The sequence below is a fragment of the Budorcas taxicolor genome, chromosome 2 (genome assembly GCF_023091745.1).
Source record: "Budorcas taxicolor isolate Tak-1 chromosome 2, Takin1.1, whole genome shotgun sequence".
NCBI lineage: Eukaryota > Metazoa > Chordata > Mammalia > Artiodactyla > Bovidae > Budorcas > Budorcas taxicolor.
In genome coordinates, this window is record NC_068911.1 from 74,339,774 (window position 1) to 74,358,673 (window position 18,900).

The 18,900-nt window shown below is 37.4% G+C and overlaps 1 protein-coding gene across 1 annotated transcript in view; it reads left to right on the top strand.

Annotated features, from left to right (window-relative positions):
* Window positions 1-18,900, top strand: part of SCN9A (sodium voltage-gated channel alpha subunit 9) — an 89,369-nt gene that overhangs the window by 12,278 nt on the left and 58,191 nt on the right. Inside the window, exons 7-13 of the mRNA XM_052635773.1 lie at window positions 4,177-4,240; window positions 5,492-5,633; window positions 7,880-8,086; window positions 9,645-9,932; window positions 12,164-12,535; window positions 15,351-15,480; window positions 16,694-16,932. Of these exons, the coding sequence (XP_052491733.1) occupies window positions 4,177-4,240; window positions 5,492-5,633; window positions 7,880-8,086; window positions 9,645-9,932; window positions 12,164-12,535; window positions 15,351-15,480; window positions 16,694-16,932 (1,442 nt within the window). The remainder of the gene's footprint in view (window positions 1-4,176; window positions 4,241-5,491; window positions 5,634-7,879; window positions 8,087-9,644; window positions 9,933-12,163; window positions 12,536-15,350; window positions 15,481-16,693; window positions 16,933-18,900) is intronic.

The window sequence follows — 18,900 nt, forward strand, 5'->3', positions numbered from 1 at the left end:
AGTTATAATAAATGCTATGCACAGAAAGTAAATCTCAGGGGCTGAGATACTAACTAAATAAGAAGCCTTCTCTGAGGAGGTGGCATTTAAGCAGAGATATGAAGGATAAGAAGTCATAACACAGTGTAAGTGTATATGAAGGCTGTTCCTTGAGTTAGAAGGAAGAGCTTGTGGGAAAGCCCTAAGACTGGAAAGAGTATGTATTTAAAGAATGGGAAAGGAAAAAGAATGGGAAAACAGCAGAACGGTTCAGTTCAGTTCAGTTCAGTCGCTCAGTCGTGTGCGACTCTTTGCGACCCCATGAATTACAGCACGCCAGGCCTCCCTGTCCATCACCAACTCCAGGAGTTCACTCAGACTCACGTCCATCAAGTCAGTGATGCCATCCAGCCATCTCATCCTCGGTCGTCCCCTTCTCCTCCTGCCCCCAATCCCTCCCAGCATCAGAGTCTTTTCCAATGAGTCAACTCTTCTTATGAGGTGGCCAAAGTACTGGAGTTTCAGCTTTAGCATCATTCCTGCTAAAGAATGGTTAGATTTTAGCATAAGAGAGGCAGAATGGCAACAGAGAAAGTAAAGGAAAAAGGCAGGGGTCATTTCATGCAGGATATTTTAGCCCAAGCAAAGGAGTTTTGATTTTATTTTAAATGCAGTGGTTTTAATCACTTTTGCCATATGGAGAGCTCACTGGGCAAGAATGGATGGTAGACTGAAAATCTGAAGACCATTAGGATGTTGTTTCTGTCATCCAAACAGGAAAAGATGGTGACTTCATCTTGAGAGAAGTCAGAAAATGAAAAAGATGACCTCTATAACTCATGGATGGATTAAAGAGGAGAGGAGGGCTTGGGGATCTCATCTAGGTTTCTGGCCACAATAATTGGATAGGTGGCGATGGGAAATGAGGGAAGAGTGGGCAGGTTTATAGGAGAAAGTCACTATTGCCCAGTTAAAATTGAGAAGTCACTGGGACATCCAAATGGAGATAGAAAGTAGACATGGAGATTTAAGCATAGAGACCAGAGGAACTGCCTAGTTTGGAGATAGATATACTTTGAAGTATTCATCAAAAGGAAAAGATATGTACACATCTACCCACATCCTTCTGAAAAACCCTGATGTTTATGAGTAGTAGAAAATGGGCAACCTGGTTTTTAAAACAAATTTGGTGGTTAGAAGCTGCTCATCTCCACAACTCTAATGTCTGGAAGGCAAGTAGAGAGGAGTACCCCAAAGAAGACATAGGGAAAGAATGGCCAGTAAAGCAAGAAGCAAAGATATAAGTAAGGATGCCAAGAGAAGAAAGTAGATTGAGAAAAAGGGAATGCTTGTGTTGAATGATGCTGCAAGATCAAGGATTACGGTCAAGGATGATGAGGATGGAGAAATGTACATTAGCTTACACAACATGGAAATCATTAGTCACTTTCATGCAGAAATTTTAGTGGAGTGGTAGGAGTACAGGGTTGGACTAAGGTGGTGACAGGGGTGAATAAGATATCAGAAAGAAGAGAAGACAGTATGTGTAGACAGTTCTTCCAAGACATTTGCCTATAAGGGAATCAGAATAACAGGGACAGTGGCTGGCATTTTGTAAAGGTGGATTTTGATAGAGATATTTTTCTAGTGCTAAAAAGGAATAAGTAGTAAATTATGGATTAATAATTCAGGAGAGTAGGGAGAGGCAAGTCCTTGAGAAAGTGGAAGAGTGAAGGGGAGAGACATCTCCACCACTGAAGCAGGAGGAAAGATGAGGAGCAGGCTGCAGTGTTCATCAGAACAGGATTAAGTCAAGCCCAGGGGTTTTTATTTCCACAGAAAAGTGTGAGATGTATCATTGGCTGGGAGTAACAGAAGAGGAATTCTTCTCTTCATATTGCATTCTCCCATTACATGTTAACCTTAAATTCTCTCGAGGCTAATTACCTTAATACTTTACTGTTTACTTGTTTCGGAATTATTTTCAAGCGTTCCACCAGGCCAGTGTGAGCTTTCCCATTGCTTTCCCTTTCATCATTCATGTGCTGAATTGAATAGTTAACCCTGCAGCATTCCTATACAGGCAGCTGTATAGTCCACTTTTATACAGGAACTCCTCCGTGATTGGCCAATATGAATCAATATTACCTTAAAGGATGACTCTAAAGTAATCTTTCCATAATAAAAAAATCTCAGAGATTTATGGATAAAAAGTTACACGATAATCTCCTCCATCCTCATTCTGCCATGCCCGCCCTCCCTGAGGCACAGGATCTTTTTTTTTAAAGCACAGTGTGAGAATTTTCTCCCCAAACTGAGAGGCTTTATTGCTTTGTGTCATCTAAGATTTGTGTCTTCTGCATAATGCCGAATGGTGATGTGTAAGTCGGTCAGTCTTACCTGAAGTTATTTTATAAGAGCTGCTCTTTGAGTATTTATATAGGAAGTGTGGGGGCACTGTGTTAAGTGTTTTACATGCTATATCATATTAGTACTAGTCAACAGCTCTATGAAGTAGGTGTTCCTATCCACATGCTACAAATGCAGTAGCTAAATCATATAGTGGTAAAAACAATTCACTTACATATGAAAGGGTGGAAGCAATATTCAAATGTAAGTACATCTGACTTCAGAGTCTTTGTTCTACTGTTACTCCAGAGACTGCTAAAAATGATCTTAACATTTTTTGGACTTGAGCCAAATAGGAAGTTGAGCTCCTATTAAAATGGTTTTTTTTTTTTTTTTTGTCCTTTATACCTTTCCTATGTACTTTTGGATCGGCCCTCTGTATTAAGAATAAGTTGTTACAGTGAATAAAGGAAGAGCTATGAGCTCCTTTACCCCTGAAAATGGGCACCAAGGGTACCATGAGAGGGGAAAATGTGCATTTATTTCAGTTCCATGTCCTCAACATTCCAGAGCTTAGGAAGTCATAAGTAGATATTGATTAGTGAGTAAACAATGAGAGAATTTCAGAAAATATATTTCCTTCGCTTGTGGTTTTGCCTTGCTGGCTCTTCCTCTTCTGGAATCCTTGGGGCTCTTTTTCTTCTCTTCTCCCTCCCTCCCCTCCCCTCCCCTCCCCTCCCTTACTCCACTTCCTCTCCGGATTCACTCATCAGATCCCCTTGGCCTGACTGTAGTTGATACTTTCACTGACCTTAAGACGTATCCATCCACTTACTTACTTGACAAATATAATTAAATACCTAGTAATCATTTCAAACAAAGTATAGCTAAAACAGAGATCCTGGTTTTCCTTCAGGCCATTTCTTTGCCTCAGTCTTCCTTATCCCAGGTAACGGGCACCAGTCTGACCAGTTGACACATCCCCATGTCTCCTCTCTTCCACACATCCCACACACATGCCATCAGCACATCCTGTCGCCGTTACTCTACCCCCTTCTCTCCATATCCATGGCTACTCTCTGGAGCCCTGTCTCCTCTCACTATAGTCCCTCAGCTTGTATCCCTGCCTCCACACTTGCCCCCCTATTGTCCAGAGTCCACAAAGCAGCCACGGCAACATTGTCTTGTATCTCTACTTCCTACTTCTATTACTTCCTATCATACTTAAAATCCAAACTCCTTTCCATGCCATGCAAAGCCTTGCCACATGGTCCCTGCCTATCTCTGCCACCACAATACCCCCCACTCACTACACTGTAACTGGGCTGGCCATTTTGCTGTTTTGTCCCACATACCAATTTCATTTCTACCTTAGGGTTTTATTCTGCTCTTTACCCTGTCAAGATGTCTCTTCATCAGGATCTTTGAGTAGCTGGCTTCTCCGTAGCATTTAGGTCCCAGATTAAATGTCATCTCTTTAGAAAAGACTTCCCTGGCCACATTTTGTCACACTTTCTTAATTTATTTTTTTAGAGCATCTTCCCTTGTATATTTATTTATATACTTGTTAAGTGTTCTTCTCCATCCCTTGCCTCCACCCTTACCTGAGCATAAAGCTTCATAAAACTGATGATCTTATTTATCTTGTTTGTCATTGTATTCACTGCCTGGACCGTAATAGGTTATCAAGATTTTTTGAGTGAGAATTTATAAGAATGCAATAAATGAATGCCTATCGCCGGGCCTGAATGTATTTGTAAATATATCTGTTTTAGTTAACTTACCTGCTCAGCCACTCTGAAAGCTTACACTCCATAATGTGATGTTGTCCAATTTCTTCCGAAACAGAATATTTTTATTACTTGGAGGGATCCAAAGATGCTCTCCTTTGTGGTTTCAGCACCGATTCAGGGTATGTAATATTTGTTTCACTTTTAGTCTAAAGACTGAAAAAAAGAAAAAGCAAGCTCAATCAGTTTGCTAAGAACCACCTTTGATTCTATGTTATTTTCTTATATTTCATGACATTATTTGACTCATGCTGTCCCACAGTGAGTCCAGACTTTAAAACGATCATGGACAATGTGTACTTTTGAAAGCAAGATGTAGGTATGCTTGAATTAAAACAAGATACCAGTCATATATATCTTAAGGAAGTAGAAAAAAAATTACTTCCAAAAAATCCAACCAGAAGTTGTTTGGATAGTTTCTAGCCTTTGTTGTTTCCAGAAAGAAGAGTGATGAAATCAACTTTTCTTTCCATCCCTAAATTCTACTCATTCTCCCATTGAGTACAGTTCATAGATGACAGAATGCAGTGACAGTTTGGCTACTCTTAACAAACGAGTCCCATGGACTTTGGTAAAGCTATTTTAAGGTATCATATTTATGTAAGTACTTGCTGTTTCTCCCATACACCAACTTTATTTCTGCTGTAGGACCTTTGTTCTTGCACTCTCCCTGCCCAGAGATCCCTTGACCAGACTCTGTGTACACAGGAAACACAAAAATAAGCAAGATAAAGTTGCTGCTCCCAAAGACACATCAAAACACCTTTTATCTGTCATTGTGAATACCAATCTACCAACTTTAAAAAGACAAAAAGTCTAATTGTAAATCTCCATGAACTTATACAGTTGCTATCTGTTGACTGTTGTTGATTCTAGTTCACCTCAAGAGTAATTTGGGGAAACAGTTTTATTAGAGACCTGTATATTAATATCAATCTTTGTGAATATAAGAATTTTTATATGATATCTAGTGAAAGTTTTCAAGTTTTGATGATTGTTGATGATGATACTAATAGCAGCTACCATTTATCAAATTTTTTTATGTACAGGAAGTAGGTTAGGTAATTTGCATACATTATCTTTTTTAAACTTACAAACAATCTTAACCTATGGAAGTACATATTATTACCTTGTCTTGTGGAAAGAAGAAATTGGGCCTTGCAGAATTTAAGTAATTTGACAAAGTCAGCAACTAGTAAAAAGCAGGGACAGGGTTGAAACCCACTTTTTCCTGACTTCAAAAAGTGTGTTCTTAATCATTATTCAATACTGTCCCCCTAAAAAGGAAATCTTGAGTTTTTGACTTCTCTATAATGCTCTTTAGCTTGCATCCTGAAGGTCCTCTGACTTGTGATATTCTTTTTCACATGTAGTCAGTGTCCAGAAGGGTACACCTGTAAGAAGATTGGCAGAAATCCTGACTATGGCTACACGAGCTTCGATACTTTCAGTTGGGCCTTCTTAGCCTTGTTTCGGCTAATGACCCAGGATTACTGGGAAAACCTTTACCAACAGGTGAGTGCCAAGAGAAGCATTCATTGTATTCATTGCACAAAAAAACTGATGTGTATGTCTGAACCAGCTTTATGTATGAGATATTTTATTCAATTTAGAATGGAGCAAACTCTATTGTATAGTCCTGCGTGTTCTATTTTGAGGACTATTAGAACGGATCGTTCTTAAATCATAAATTATTTTCTTTTCTTTTCTGGGCCTTTTGGTCTCCAGATCTCTTTCCCCCTTTGTGAATGCAGCATCCCATGGGGTCCTAGGTAAATAGCAAGAAATATCCCATAACATTTTCTCATAGCACTGCTATACACTCTGTGCTTTCCACACATGCCTCCCAGCTTACAGTGCTCTAAATACCAGGCTCCTCTGTGCTCACCATGCTTTGTATTTTAACTACCTTGGACACTTGTTCTGGACTCAGTAGTATCTCCCCCAAATTCATACGTTGAAGTCCTAACTCTCAGTACCTTAGAATGGCTATGTTTAGAGTTATGGCCCTTAAAGAGGTAACTAAGTTAAAATGAAGGGCTTTCCAGTGAGCTCATTGGTAAAGAATCCACCTGCCAATGTAGGAGATGTGGGTTCAATCCCTGGGTCAGGAAGAACCCCTGGAGAAGGAAATGGCAACCCACTCTAGTATGCTTGTCTGGAGAATCCCATGGATAGAGGAGCCTGGCAGGCTGCAGTCCATGGGGATGCAAAGAGTCAGACGCGACTAAGCAACTGAGTACAAGTTAAAGTGAGGCCATTTGGGTAGGTTCTAAACCAATCTAATGTTCTTATTAGAAGGAAACATTAGGACATGAGTGAGAGACACCACACACACACGCACATGCACATACAGAAAATGCCAAGTGAGAACTTAGAAGGTGGCCATCTACAAGCCAAGGGGAAGAGGCCTCAGGAAAAACCAAACCTGCCAACACTTTGATCTTGAATTTCCATCATCTAGGACTATGAGAAAACACACGTCTGTTGTGTAAAGTACCCAGTTTTTAGGATTTTGTTATGGCAGCCTGAGCAAACTAGAATAAGAATGGAAGACTCAATTCATGACTCTTAAGTTTTCCTCTCCTAACTCAGCTGCAGGTTTCATCATCCATCTCTTGTAGTGGAATTCTTCATTCACGTGGCCATCTCCTCCAACTTACTTGTGATCTTCTGGGGACTGTGGGCTCTATCTTTTCACCTATATGTCATCAGCACCCAACCTCAAGAGAAAGGAGGCCAAAAATGATAATTCTGTATTAAAAAAAATAATGAGTCACTTTTCTCAGATCGCCACAGGTTCTTCTTTTGGCCTGTTTTGTCTGTTTCATTTCTGAGAATATTATAAATGAATATAGAAATTATATGGAAATCTAACTTCACAGGAAAAAATATGAAATATACAAATGACTGTTTAAGGATGCAAAAAGATACTCACCTTTACTGCAAATTAAAACTAGAGTGACGTATAACTTTTCATCTCTTGGAATGACAAAGATCAAGAAGTTGGTCAAAAGGAAGATACTGTCTGATTAAACTATGGGGAGGCAGATTTTCTCACACATTTCTGTGAACCACTGGAGAGGCTAACATGGGAGTTTCTATGACAATTAAAATGAATATGCCTGTTGACTTAAGAATTCCACTACTAAGAATTTATCCAAAAGAATTCAGTGACAACTGATACTGATAGAAAAAGGAACTGAGTTATTAGAGATAGGATAAAGAGACTTATTTTTCAGTTAATATCTGTTTGTACAATTTAATTTTTTAACATGTATTACATTTAAAAATGTTTAGTGTTAATTAAAAATATGTAAAAGTTGAATACATAAGTTTATTTAATAAGGCTATCTACCTTGTGGTAACATAAACATTAATACTTAATATATCAGAATGTGATACTATAGAAATTGTCTAGTCCTATAATTTGAAAATGAGTAAAAACAGCTAGTTTTTGAGTAATTTTCAGACTAGGGGAGAAAAAAATTCAGAGTTATTATTAAGTTATCATAGTCTAGAATCATATTTAATTCTGGTACAGGCTTAATACATTGCTATATCTTTTGTCCTGGAAAAGTGTGTGTTTTAATACTGATTGTTTCCCATGAAGATACAATTTTATTCCCTTATTTTTTTGATAACATGAGACTGTACAGAACTGCTCGATTTACCATGCCTTAATATGCCATTCAAGTTGAAATGATTTACCAAAAAAAACCCTTTGTGTTATTGAAATAATGATTTCCTTTTTTGCCTAGACCCTGCGTGCTGCTGGGAAAACCTACATGATCTTCTTTGTTGTGGTGATTTTCCTGGGATCCTTTTATCTAATAAACTTGATCTTGGCTGTTGTTGCCATGGCCTATGAAGAACAGAACCAGGCCAACATTGAAGAAGCGAGGCAGAAAGAGTTGGAATTTCAGCAGATGCTAGATCGACTTAAAAAAGAGCAAGAGGAAGCTGAGGTATTTTTATTTGGTTTAAAATCCTTCCTAGAAGTGAAAAGGCAAAGGGGAACAACAGAACCCCTGTGGTCTCTGTCCGACCTTTCCCAGGGAGATTTTCTTTTCTGGATTCTTTCATATAAACTGAATTTTCATTCTGGTGTGGTCAAAGGAAGCGATTCTGTATTTAGAGTTGACATCTGCTTCATTCTACCTTCCCCCTTAATCCGCTCACTTCAGCATGGAGAATGTTCTAAGCTCTTTTTCCTAAACCTGTTCCGCATGATTCCTCATTGTGTGTGATATTAAGCAAAGTCCCGAAACATTTATGATGTTATTTCCCCACAGTAACAATTGTACACATGTCCTTAGGGGAAATTATTTTGATATTAGAGTTAATAAATACACTGTGGAGTAGAAAGCAAATGGACATCAGTTTTGGTTAAAGTTGCAAAAATTTTAAGGTAATGTGAGATGTTGAAAAAATCATACTTATGATTGTGGCCACTTTCGGTTAAGTCACAAATTTTCGTGGATTTTTCCTTACTCCTCCCTCCAAAGGGGTATGTCAGTGGAAAAGTTTGAGGAAGTTTGTACTAAGAAAACCAAAATTTCAAATATTTTACATAAGTTGATGGTTTGACCTAGTAAAATCTCTTCAAGAAATCTAACCTATTGGGAGGAATGTAATCTGTGATGCAGAGAAGCTTTTAGGTAGAAAGATGTTCAGTGTAATATTTTAATATTAAACATCAGAAAGCATTTAAATTTCTAAAAATTAGAAAATGGCTAAAAGGATTATAATATTTTTGTGTCTTGAAATATTACTCAGGCATAAGATGATATGTTTTAAGAATATTAAGTCATAGAATACAAAATTGAATGTAAGATATACGTTAAAAATATATGAAGACTGAAAGACGTGTTAATGCCAGTTATTCCTGGGATGTAGCATTGTGAGTAATTCTTGCTTTTTATTCACAATATCTTTAATTCCAAACTTTGTAAGAGTTGGAAGATTTTATAATGGTTTTTAATAATAAAACCTTAATTTTTGTAAAAGGGTTAGGACTAGGCTATTGCAGGAATTTCCTAGGTAATCCCTAAAAGTGTCTTTTATTTTCTTGATATATTATTCTGTAATGATTAATTTTATTTTAAAATAATTCTTTCTTCATTTAACTATAGAAGTGCGTGAATCTATTGATAATATTGAATTATATTGTATACCTGAACAACTTCTACAATGAATTATCTTATCGCATGGTTGATACGAGTTTTATGTCCCAGAATTATCTAAAGTTAAAACTTTTACATATACTATTTAAATTTGCTTTATTATAAGTATAGTAATAGTATATAATTGTTTAATTATGAAGCACAATATGGCTTTATTAACAATGCAGGAGAAGTGATAAACATATATTTTATAAGCTCTCTAGTCATGATGCAAAGGAAACATTACTTCCCATATGAGGGACATGATTATATGCACAGTATAATTAAATTTGTGGTAAAGAGGTGCATTTTGCAGTTCTTGGAATTGACTCACTGTGTGTGTGTTCTCTTGGTTCAACAGGCAATAGCATTAGCAGCAGCTGAATATACCAGCATTGGGAGAAGCAGAATAATGGGTCTCTCTGAGAGTTCTTCTGAAACATCCAGACTGAGCTCTAAAAGTGCTAAAGAAAGAAGAAACAGGAGAAGGAAAAAGAACCAAAAGAAACTCTCCAGTGGGGAAGAAAAGGGAGATGATGAGAAACTGTCCAAATCGGAATCCGAGGAGAGCATCAGGAGAAAAAGTTTCCACCTTGGTGTTGAAGGTCATAGACGAGCACGTGAAAAAAGATTGTCTACCCCTAACCAGGTACCACTGACACCATCACATGTGTATTGCCAGAGGTGGGATCATAGAGTTCCAACTGAGGGAAGGGTGCTCAGGAGAAGAGTGAGTGACTTCATTAGTATGTTTTTAGGTAAAAACCTATTGATGACTGGGCATTTATGGAAAGAACATAGAGATATATAGTCTTCCATTTAAGTTTGACCGTTTTGAAGGAGCTTACAGTTTTAGAATTGTCATATCTTCTCCAATATAAATATCCAAAACACATGTTCATGAGAACCAGTGTAGAAATGAAGAAATAATTTACAGTATCAGTTACCTTTTCTTATTTTTATTTAGTCTTCATTTTTGCAGTGCCTCATTGTTACAAACAAACCTTAGATTAATTTTTTTCTTTTTCACCAATGTAGGTACACCAGACTACTGTAGATATCACCAGATTACAGTAGGTAGTCACCACATGACTGCAAGCAGTCACCACTTTAGGGATCACCAGAATATCAGTCACCCAAACCTTACTGCCTCTACCTCGAAAGGTACCAGTCTCTAATATCTAGTCCTATAGTCTCTTATTTCTCCTTGCGTGAAATTTCTCTTTCCCTTTTTTTTTTTTTCCACCTACACCTCTGTATTTCAGATCTTCCTGTTTACAAACCTCCAGGAGCAAGGAACTATTATTCCTATTCTTCTTTACACTTCCCTGGTTTCCACTGCACAGTCCCTTCAAATAATTTTTCTAAAACAAAATAGTTTTTCTGCTCAATTTAAAACATAAAAAACAGACAGAAACTATGTTGAATAGCCACTGACTACAGAACAAGCCCCACATCTTGTCAACGCCGTGGCTTTGATCTCAGTCCCACTCTTGTCAGCCTCCACGTAGCCTATCCACCACAACTGTGACTCGCCCCTCCATGCCCTATGTTTTCATGCCTTTTGACTTGGTGCACGTGGTTTCCTCTTCTTCCTTGTTTTCCTCCTGGCATGGAGCCACCCATTCTTTGCCCCTTAGCTCAGGTGCCACCCATCCACAGAGTCCTCTGTTCTCTCTACTCCTCGCAATCTGCTCTTCAGGTACCCACTTAGAATTACTCTCGTTTTCATCTATGTCATTAAAATTTCTAGCTTCTGCTGCTTAAGTCTGTAGGACCCTACCAGATATACACAAAAGTAAAAGAATCCCTTCCTTCAAAGACTTCATAATCTAGTTGGGGAGATATAACTTGAATGTAATATCGGTTAAAAAAAAACAAAGGCAAAACAAAATTATGACTAGAGCAATTCAAGCTAGTTTTAAGGTAGAGACTTTATTATATGCATTTTCCATTATTCTCAATGCCTATCACCTTGTCCTTAACATAGTAAGCATTAATGTTTATTGAATTAGATACATCCAAGGAATATGCAGTTTGATTTATACACATAGTTTATCTTGGACACAAGTCATGTAAATGTGACTTGTTTTCACCTCTTTGGTATTAGGCAGCTTCTTTTTCATGTTCTAATATTATTATGGGGGCTTCCCTGGTGGTTCAGCGGTAAAGAATCCACCTGCCAATGCAGGAGACACAGGTTCAGTCTCTGGGTGGGGAAGATCCCTTGGAGAAGGAAATGACAACCCACTCCACTGTTCTTGCCTGGGAAATCCCACAGACAGAGGAGCCTGACGGGCTATAGCCCATGGTTTCGCAAAAGAGTCAAACATGACTGAGTGACTAAACAACAACAACAACAAATATTTTTAAGACTTTGTAAATCTGTTGGTATTAGAAAGTCTTTCTTAACAGACCTTAACTGAGCCCTCAGTATGCAGAGTAGAGTTGCAAGCAATGGAATGCAGAGATGCGTTCAGTGTGGTCTTAGCCTCAATAAACTTTCAGTACTTAAGGAATGTAGGGGTTGATGTATGAACAGCTCGGTAATAGCTGTTAGTATCAAATTCTTTTTTAAGTAATAATTTATTTATAGCAACATGAATGGTACAGAATGAGTGGAGAGATAACTTGAGGCCAGAAGTATAGAGAGTGATACAGTAGCGGATAACGCACTTGGTCCTGAAAAGATGAACTTTTCCAGTCTCCTCATTTCTTATTTGAAGGAATTTGTCGTTTTGCTGCATTTCTTTGTTTTTAAAAATGTTTCCTTTAACCCAGTACAGAGCCCTCTGCCCTCAGGTCAGCGGTCTTCATAGGAGTTCTAGGAAATGCACGTCTGCTTCAGCAGATACACATCGCCTTTTATTTTTCCCGCAGTCACCACTCAGCATCCGAGGCTCCTTGTTTTCTGCAAGGCGGAGCAGCAGAACAAGTCTTTTCAGCTTCAAAGGTCGAGGAAGAGATATTGGATCTGAGACTGAATTTGCCGATGACGAGCACAGCATCTTTGGCGACAACGAGAGCAGGAGGGGCTCCCTGTTTGTGCCCCACAGACCTCGGGAGCGGCGCAGCAGTAACATCAGCCAAGCTAGTAGGTCTCCCCCAGTGCTGCCAGTGAATGGGAAGATGCACAGCGCTGTCGACTGCAACGGCGTGGTCTCCTTGGTGGATGGACCCTCCGCCCTCATGCTACCCAATGGACAGCTCCTGCCAGAGGTGATAATAGATAAGGCAACTTCTGATGACAGCGTAAGGATGTTTTAAATAGCTCAGGCATGGTTCGGCCCTTGTTCTTGCATCCATCACTCTCTCTGCTGGAGGGGCCTTCTCTCTGGTCCTCTGAATGGCTCTGCATCTTGCAATACTTTCTATGCTAGAAACACACCTTTAACTGATTAATGTAATCCTTATACTATTGTTGTAGGTATCCAATTCCAAGATATTTAAAATCCCATTTTTGAAAAATGGTACTTATCTTCTGATATTATACTTGATTATGAATCATCCCCTTAGAAAATAATTTATATATCAGCATAAAATGCATTGATAATGCTAACATTATTAGTTGATAATAAGGTTACATGTCTGTAAGGAGATTTGGGTTATTTGCCACCTACTGCTATTTTTTCAAGTCACTACTTTATATAGACCTTGCTCCAAGGGATCTTATTTGAGTTCTTAATAATTAATAATAGTAATAATAATAGCAGACACATTAGTATTTATAGCAGCCCTAGGAGGTAATATATTACTATCCCTTTTATACACCTGGGGAAATTAAGTCATGGGGAAATGAAACAATTTGTGGAAAGTCACTCAGCCAATAAATGGTAGTCCTGAGATTAAAAAAGAGGCCTTCTGTTTCTGAGCTTGTGCTTTTAAGCACCACACTTCTCTCTAGGATGTGGTAAACTTCTTAGGAATAGTTTAGAGTAACTGATTTTCCCCCACACATAAATGAAACACACTGTTATCATTAAAAGAAATACCAAAACTCTTCCATCTGAAATCTGTGAATAAAAACATAATATCCAAAATACATATGTAAATGCAAACATATACATATAAGACAAAAATAAAACACCTTTCCAAAACAACAGTTTCAAGAGTTTGAGAGTCATTGAGTGGTATGAGAAAAGGGTGTGATGAAGCCTGAAAGTGAGATCTTTCTGGTTTTGGAGTTCCTTGGTTATCTGTTAAGGTCACTCACCATGTTACATTGTGTTGCTTGATATCGGAAAGGCTTTGACTAACCTAACAAGCTCTGAACTCATGCCACCTATTCATAAATCATATTTGCAGACAATGAAGTATTTTAAGTGAGAATGAAGTTCCATCGAAGCCATGGCCACACGTGTATTTTCGTTTGAATGCATGCATGTGCTTTTGGGTCGTATGTGACCTCTGTGCTTGCATGATATAGCTTCAGCCCTCTGTCAAGGTGTTTTTCTTATCAAACAAGCATGTTAAATTTCCATGGAATAATATCTTTGTTGTGTTTTGCTTTTCAATGATGTGTATTACCTATAAAAGATTATATAATGTGTATCAGATTTAGAGATTATTTCCTATTTTTAAATGAAATGTTTCACTTAATACTTAATTTTACCACAGTAAAGTCATTATCACTCTAAATTCTAAGACTAAAACTACAGAACTGGAGTAATTAGTGGATGCTTTATAATTCAATAGAAATAAATGCAAAACATAATAGCGTGAAATAATGTACAGTTTAGATGAAAAAATTGCATGAGAAATAATATAACCTTGACACCTGAGACATGTCTACATGGAGAAAAAAATGCTTTAATCAACACAGCCATTTGTTTGACTTGGGGGAAAAAGTAATCTCTGCTTCCAGAAAGTCAGTAAATTAGAGAGTATATCAGCTAAAACATGGTTATAGAGAGATCTCTGTAAGAAGCCACCTGCAAATATATGTGTGTGTATCCTCGCACATATATGGACATGCATACATATATATACATACATGTATTTATGCCTGTTTGTCTACATTTTAATATACAAGCATAGATAACTGTATCTAAACAATTATACTTTACAACTCTAAATCTGTATATCTATATACATGTTTGTAGAATGGTATGTGTGTGTGTATACACATATATATACATACCACATATCACGACCCCATGAACTGTAGGCTACCAGGCTCCTCCATCCATGGGATTTTCCAGGCAAGAATACTGGAGTGGGGTGCCATTTCCTTCTCCATATAGTTGTATGGTTGTCTATATGCATATATGTGTATGTGTGCATGTATTGTTGGCCTGCACTGAACTGACACAGTGTTTTAACTTTGAATTAGGTGCCAAGATTTAGAAATAAGACATCTTTACATAAATATGGGTATACCTGGTAAGATTGAGCTCATATTCCTGCATGGCAGCAATCCTTTGGAGCCTCTTTCAGATGGAGCTTACATTCTCCATTTTGATACAGTGTCCCATCAGTCTTAATCATCATTTTCCTACTGAGTCATTCATCTTGATAGACTCAGAGCAGCTCATGAGATCTGCTTTGGCATGAGAAACAGTCATGACCCTTGCCCTGTTACTGCTATACCCAAACAAAGAATAATTACAGAAGTTTATCAGAGAACATTGAAGTCCTTCCTTCACACACACACACACACACACACACACCATTGCAACACTTATTTAGCTGTTTTCATGTTAGGACTCTTACATAGTAGAGCTATCTGAATAAATTGGAGACCCAGGAAGATAGATAATGATAGTGATTATAACAATGAAAGCAGCTCATTTTAGTTTTTATTTCCTTAGTGTTAAGCCATTTAATCCTCATAATGAGATTGTGAGGCAAGTACTATGATTATTTCCATTTCGCCAATGATGAAATGGAGACAGGCTAAGTAACTCTCCTATGATACACAGACAGTAAATGGCAGAGCCATGACTCAAATAAACAGTCTAGACTCTAATTACTCACTACAATTTTGTGGGCAAGATTTTATTTTCTACCTACAATTTATTGAAATTCCATTCTTAAAACTGTAATTAATCATCTTTTTTTTTTTCAGGGTACAACCAATCAAATATACAAGAAAAGACGTCACAGTTCTTACCTCCTTTCTGAGGATATGTTGAATGACCCCAATCTCAGACAAAGGGCAATGAGTAGGGCAAGCATATTAACAAACACTGTAGAAGGTATGGAATAACATTCTCTTAACCATACAGATTTTTAAACAAAATTCAGGTAAGTCCTGGTGAGCCTTAAATAGATATAGCAAGTACTTAGGAAGAATTCAAAGAATATAAAATGGTTATAAGCAATGGTAAGACTAACCAATAGGTACTAATGGAATTGTCTTTAGTGCTTAAAAAGTGGATAAAGTTCTTTGTGATTAAAGACAGGCTTTGGGTGATAATGACCTTTCAAAGATAAATAGCTTTATGGTACTAAATGAAGACAGTGAGGGTGGCCCAGGGCTATGTGACTCTCTTACTGTATATACACTTAGAAATCTCACCTAGTCTCTCAAAATTATGATCAAGAAAACAATACCAACTTCCAGATTCTGTAAGTTTCTGCTTCTGAGAACATTCTATAAAATTGTAAAATGGTAATATGTGACACAACATGTCAAGATAGTGACGCAAAAGCGCTAGAGAAAGCAGTTTAGAGAATACGATGTGAACAGCAGTGATCAGCCAAAGGGTGCCAATCTCAACAATGTATTGGCGCCCACCCTCTCTCCCCACAACATGCCTCTGTTTCCACCTTGTCCATGGGCTACCACCTCATCCCCCAACACACCCATGATGGGCCCAGACAAAGTTTTCACCCACCTCCTAAATTTATGATGAGAATGAAATGGGCTAATGGTGTGTGCTACCTATTGCATGAATAGCTGTATAAATTATTTCTAGTCTCTTGGTCCTGGGATTGTTTTCACCTGTGAGCCGGCAAAAGCTTTTCCTGGAGAGACTAGAAATGTATTATTATTGTAATGGGATTCAGAGCATAAGGGAATATATATATCGGGGTGTGTGTGTGTATGTATGTATATATATTGGTTTATATACATTTATCTTATATATATATATTATCTCAATTAAGAAAACATCAATTCTTTTAACATATGTTAAGTGCTTGTTTCTCTCAGAGATATCCATAAATGCTCTCATTCATTAATTTCACTGCCTTCTTCTTATGATTGATCTAATAAGTGAATTCATGATATAAGATTTTTATGTTATATGCTATGCTTTCATAGAAAGGATATTGTTAAACTTACAAAGTATAAAGCAGAAGACTTGTTTCAGTGTTAAAGTGTACTGCTGATGTGCATCCCGTTAGCAATAAAATATATGATATGCTAATGATTAACTTGGTGTTCTCTGTGGTTTTTTCTTCCAGAACTTGAGGAGTCCAGACAGAAATGTCCACCTTGGTGGTACAGATTTGCACACACATTCTTGATCTGGAATTGCTCTCCATATTGGATAAAATTCAAAAAATTTATCTATTTTATTGTAATGGATCCTTTTGTAGATCTTGCTATTACCATTTGCATAGTTTTAAACACATTGTTCATGGCTATGGAACATCACCCAATGACTGAGGAATTCAAAAATGTGCTCGTTGTGGGAAATTTGGTAAGTCTGTTAATGTGTATTATGTACCCAGAACGTCTCTCTTTGGTTGTCATGATTATCATTCCTTTTTTTTTTTAAGTCAGATGGATATTTAGCTATGTTGTTATGCATGCTCAGAATTCACAATGTGAATCATTGTACAGAGACAAGTTTCTGGTGATAAACACTATGTTAAAGTAATTCTGCAGGCATATTGAGGTCTATGAATAACAGCAAGGATCACCATCTTGGGAGTAAATGTGTGTTTGTTTTCTGGCAGGCATGTCTGTTAGCAGCAACACTTTGAAAACTTGATACTTTCTTACCCAATTTATAATTGTATTGCAGCTTACTTGTGAGTACATACCCTACAAATTTTCAGGAAAACTATGGATACTTTGTTTTGACATATAGGTAAAGGATTCAGGCCTTTGAAGTCCCAAAGTCCTTAATTTGAGTCCTGCTCTTGCCTCCTACTGGTTATATGATCTTAGGAAAAAATTTTAATATCTATAATCTTTCATTTTCTAATTTATGTAATAATAATGTTTTCTTTATAAAATAATATTTTTATTTTAATATAACAATAATGTCTTATTTATATTAAGTATATAAATAACATTAATGCTTATTTATTAACATTTATTGAGAAGAATGAAGACTTTCTACTTATTAGCCAGGCAGATAGTAAGTACTTAAACCTGTTTTTATCAGTCATCACCATCATCATCGTAATCATCATTCTTTCTTTTTTAAAAATTTTTTGTTGGAGTATAGTTGATTTACAATATTGTGTTAGTTTCTGCTTTACAGCAAAGTGAATCAGTTATACACATAACTTATATCTACCGTTTGTTAGATTCTTCTCCCATGTGGGTTGTAATAGAGTATTAGGCGGAGCTCCTTGTGCTACACAGTAGCTCCTTATTAATTATCTGTTTTTTATAATCATCATGCTTTCAATGAATCAGCAGAAACAAGCCTTAAGAACAAGAATATTTAGAAGTCAAAATGATTAAACTGGACACAGAAGAAATAACGGCAGCCTAGAAGGGATCTGTAAGCTTCGGGAAGATATGGGATTCTGTTAGGAAAGTCGATGCCAGAGTGATCTCTTAAATGGGCAGTGGTGATCACACTCAGTTAATGCCTTATGGCAAACAGAAAGTGCTAGTTTCCAGCCATCTGCATAACCAAGCAAGAAGTTCTGTTTCACAGCCGAAAGGTCCCAATGTGTGACTCTTTATCAATCATGAATAACTCTGGATGTCTTTGCAAAAAGTCTGTATAAGATAGTTTTGCTTTTGCCATGGTCCCAAATCAATTGCTATGTGAAGTCAAAGAGTGTTTCTGAGTTGGTCTTCTCTCCAAAATTTCTTACACGTATTCCAAGGCAGGATGTTTAAACTCATGTGCCCTGAGTTAGCACTCTTCTTTCTATTCCTAATTGCAAAAGGACAGGACTGTCTAGTTTCTAATTGTTGGTAGAGGTCAGATCATGAAAACCAGTACCTTCTCACTGAGTTGTCTGTATCACTGTGAATCCAAAAAATGACTCATCATGCTACTTGTCTATAACTACAGTCCCAAGTCTGGGTGCTCCCTGCTAGTCTTCTTGATGATGTATTATGTTACAAATGACTCACAGTTATAGAGCTGACCATTTCCCTTTGAACCTTTTTTGCTCAGTTTCTTTGAATCAAATTGTACCCAAGTGATTTATAAGACTTTTGCTGTTGCCTTTTTAATTGAGTCCTTTTGATGCCATGTCATAAATTAATGATGTTTTGTGATGTACTTTTGTGTCAAAGCTTTGGAAATCTTTGGGGCTTCACTGGTGGCTCAGAGGATAAAGAATTTGCCTGCAATGCAGGAGCCCTGAGTTCAACCCCTGGGTTGGGAAGATCCCCTAGAAAAGGGAATGGCTACCCACCCCAGTATTCTTGCCTGGAGAATTCCATGGACAGAAGAGCCTGGCAGGCTACAGTC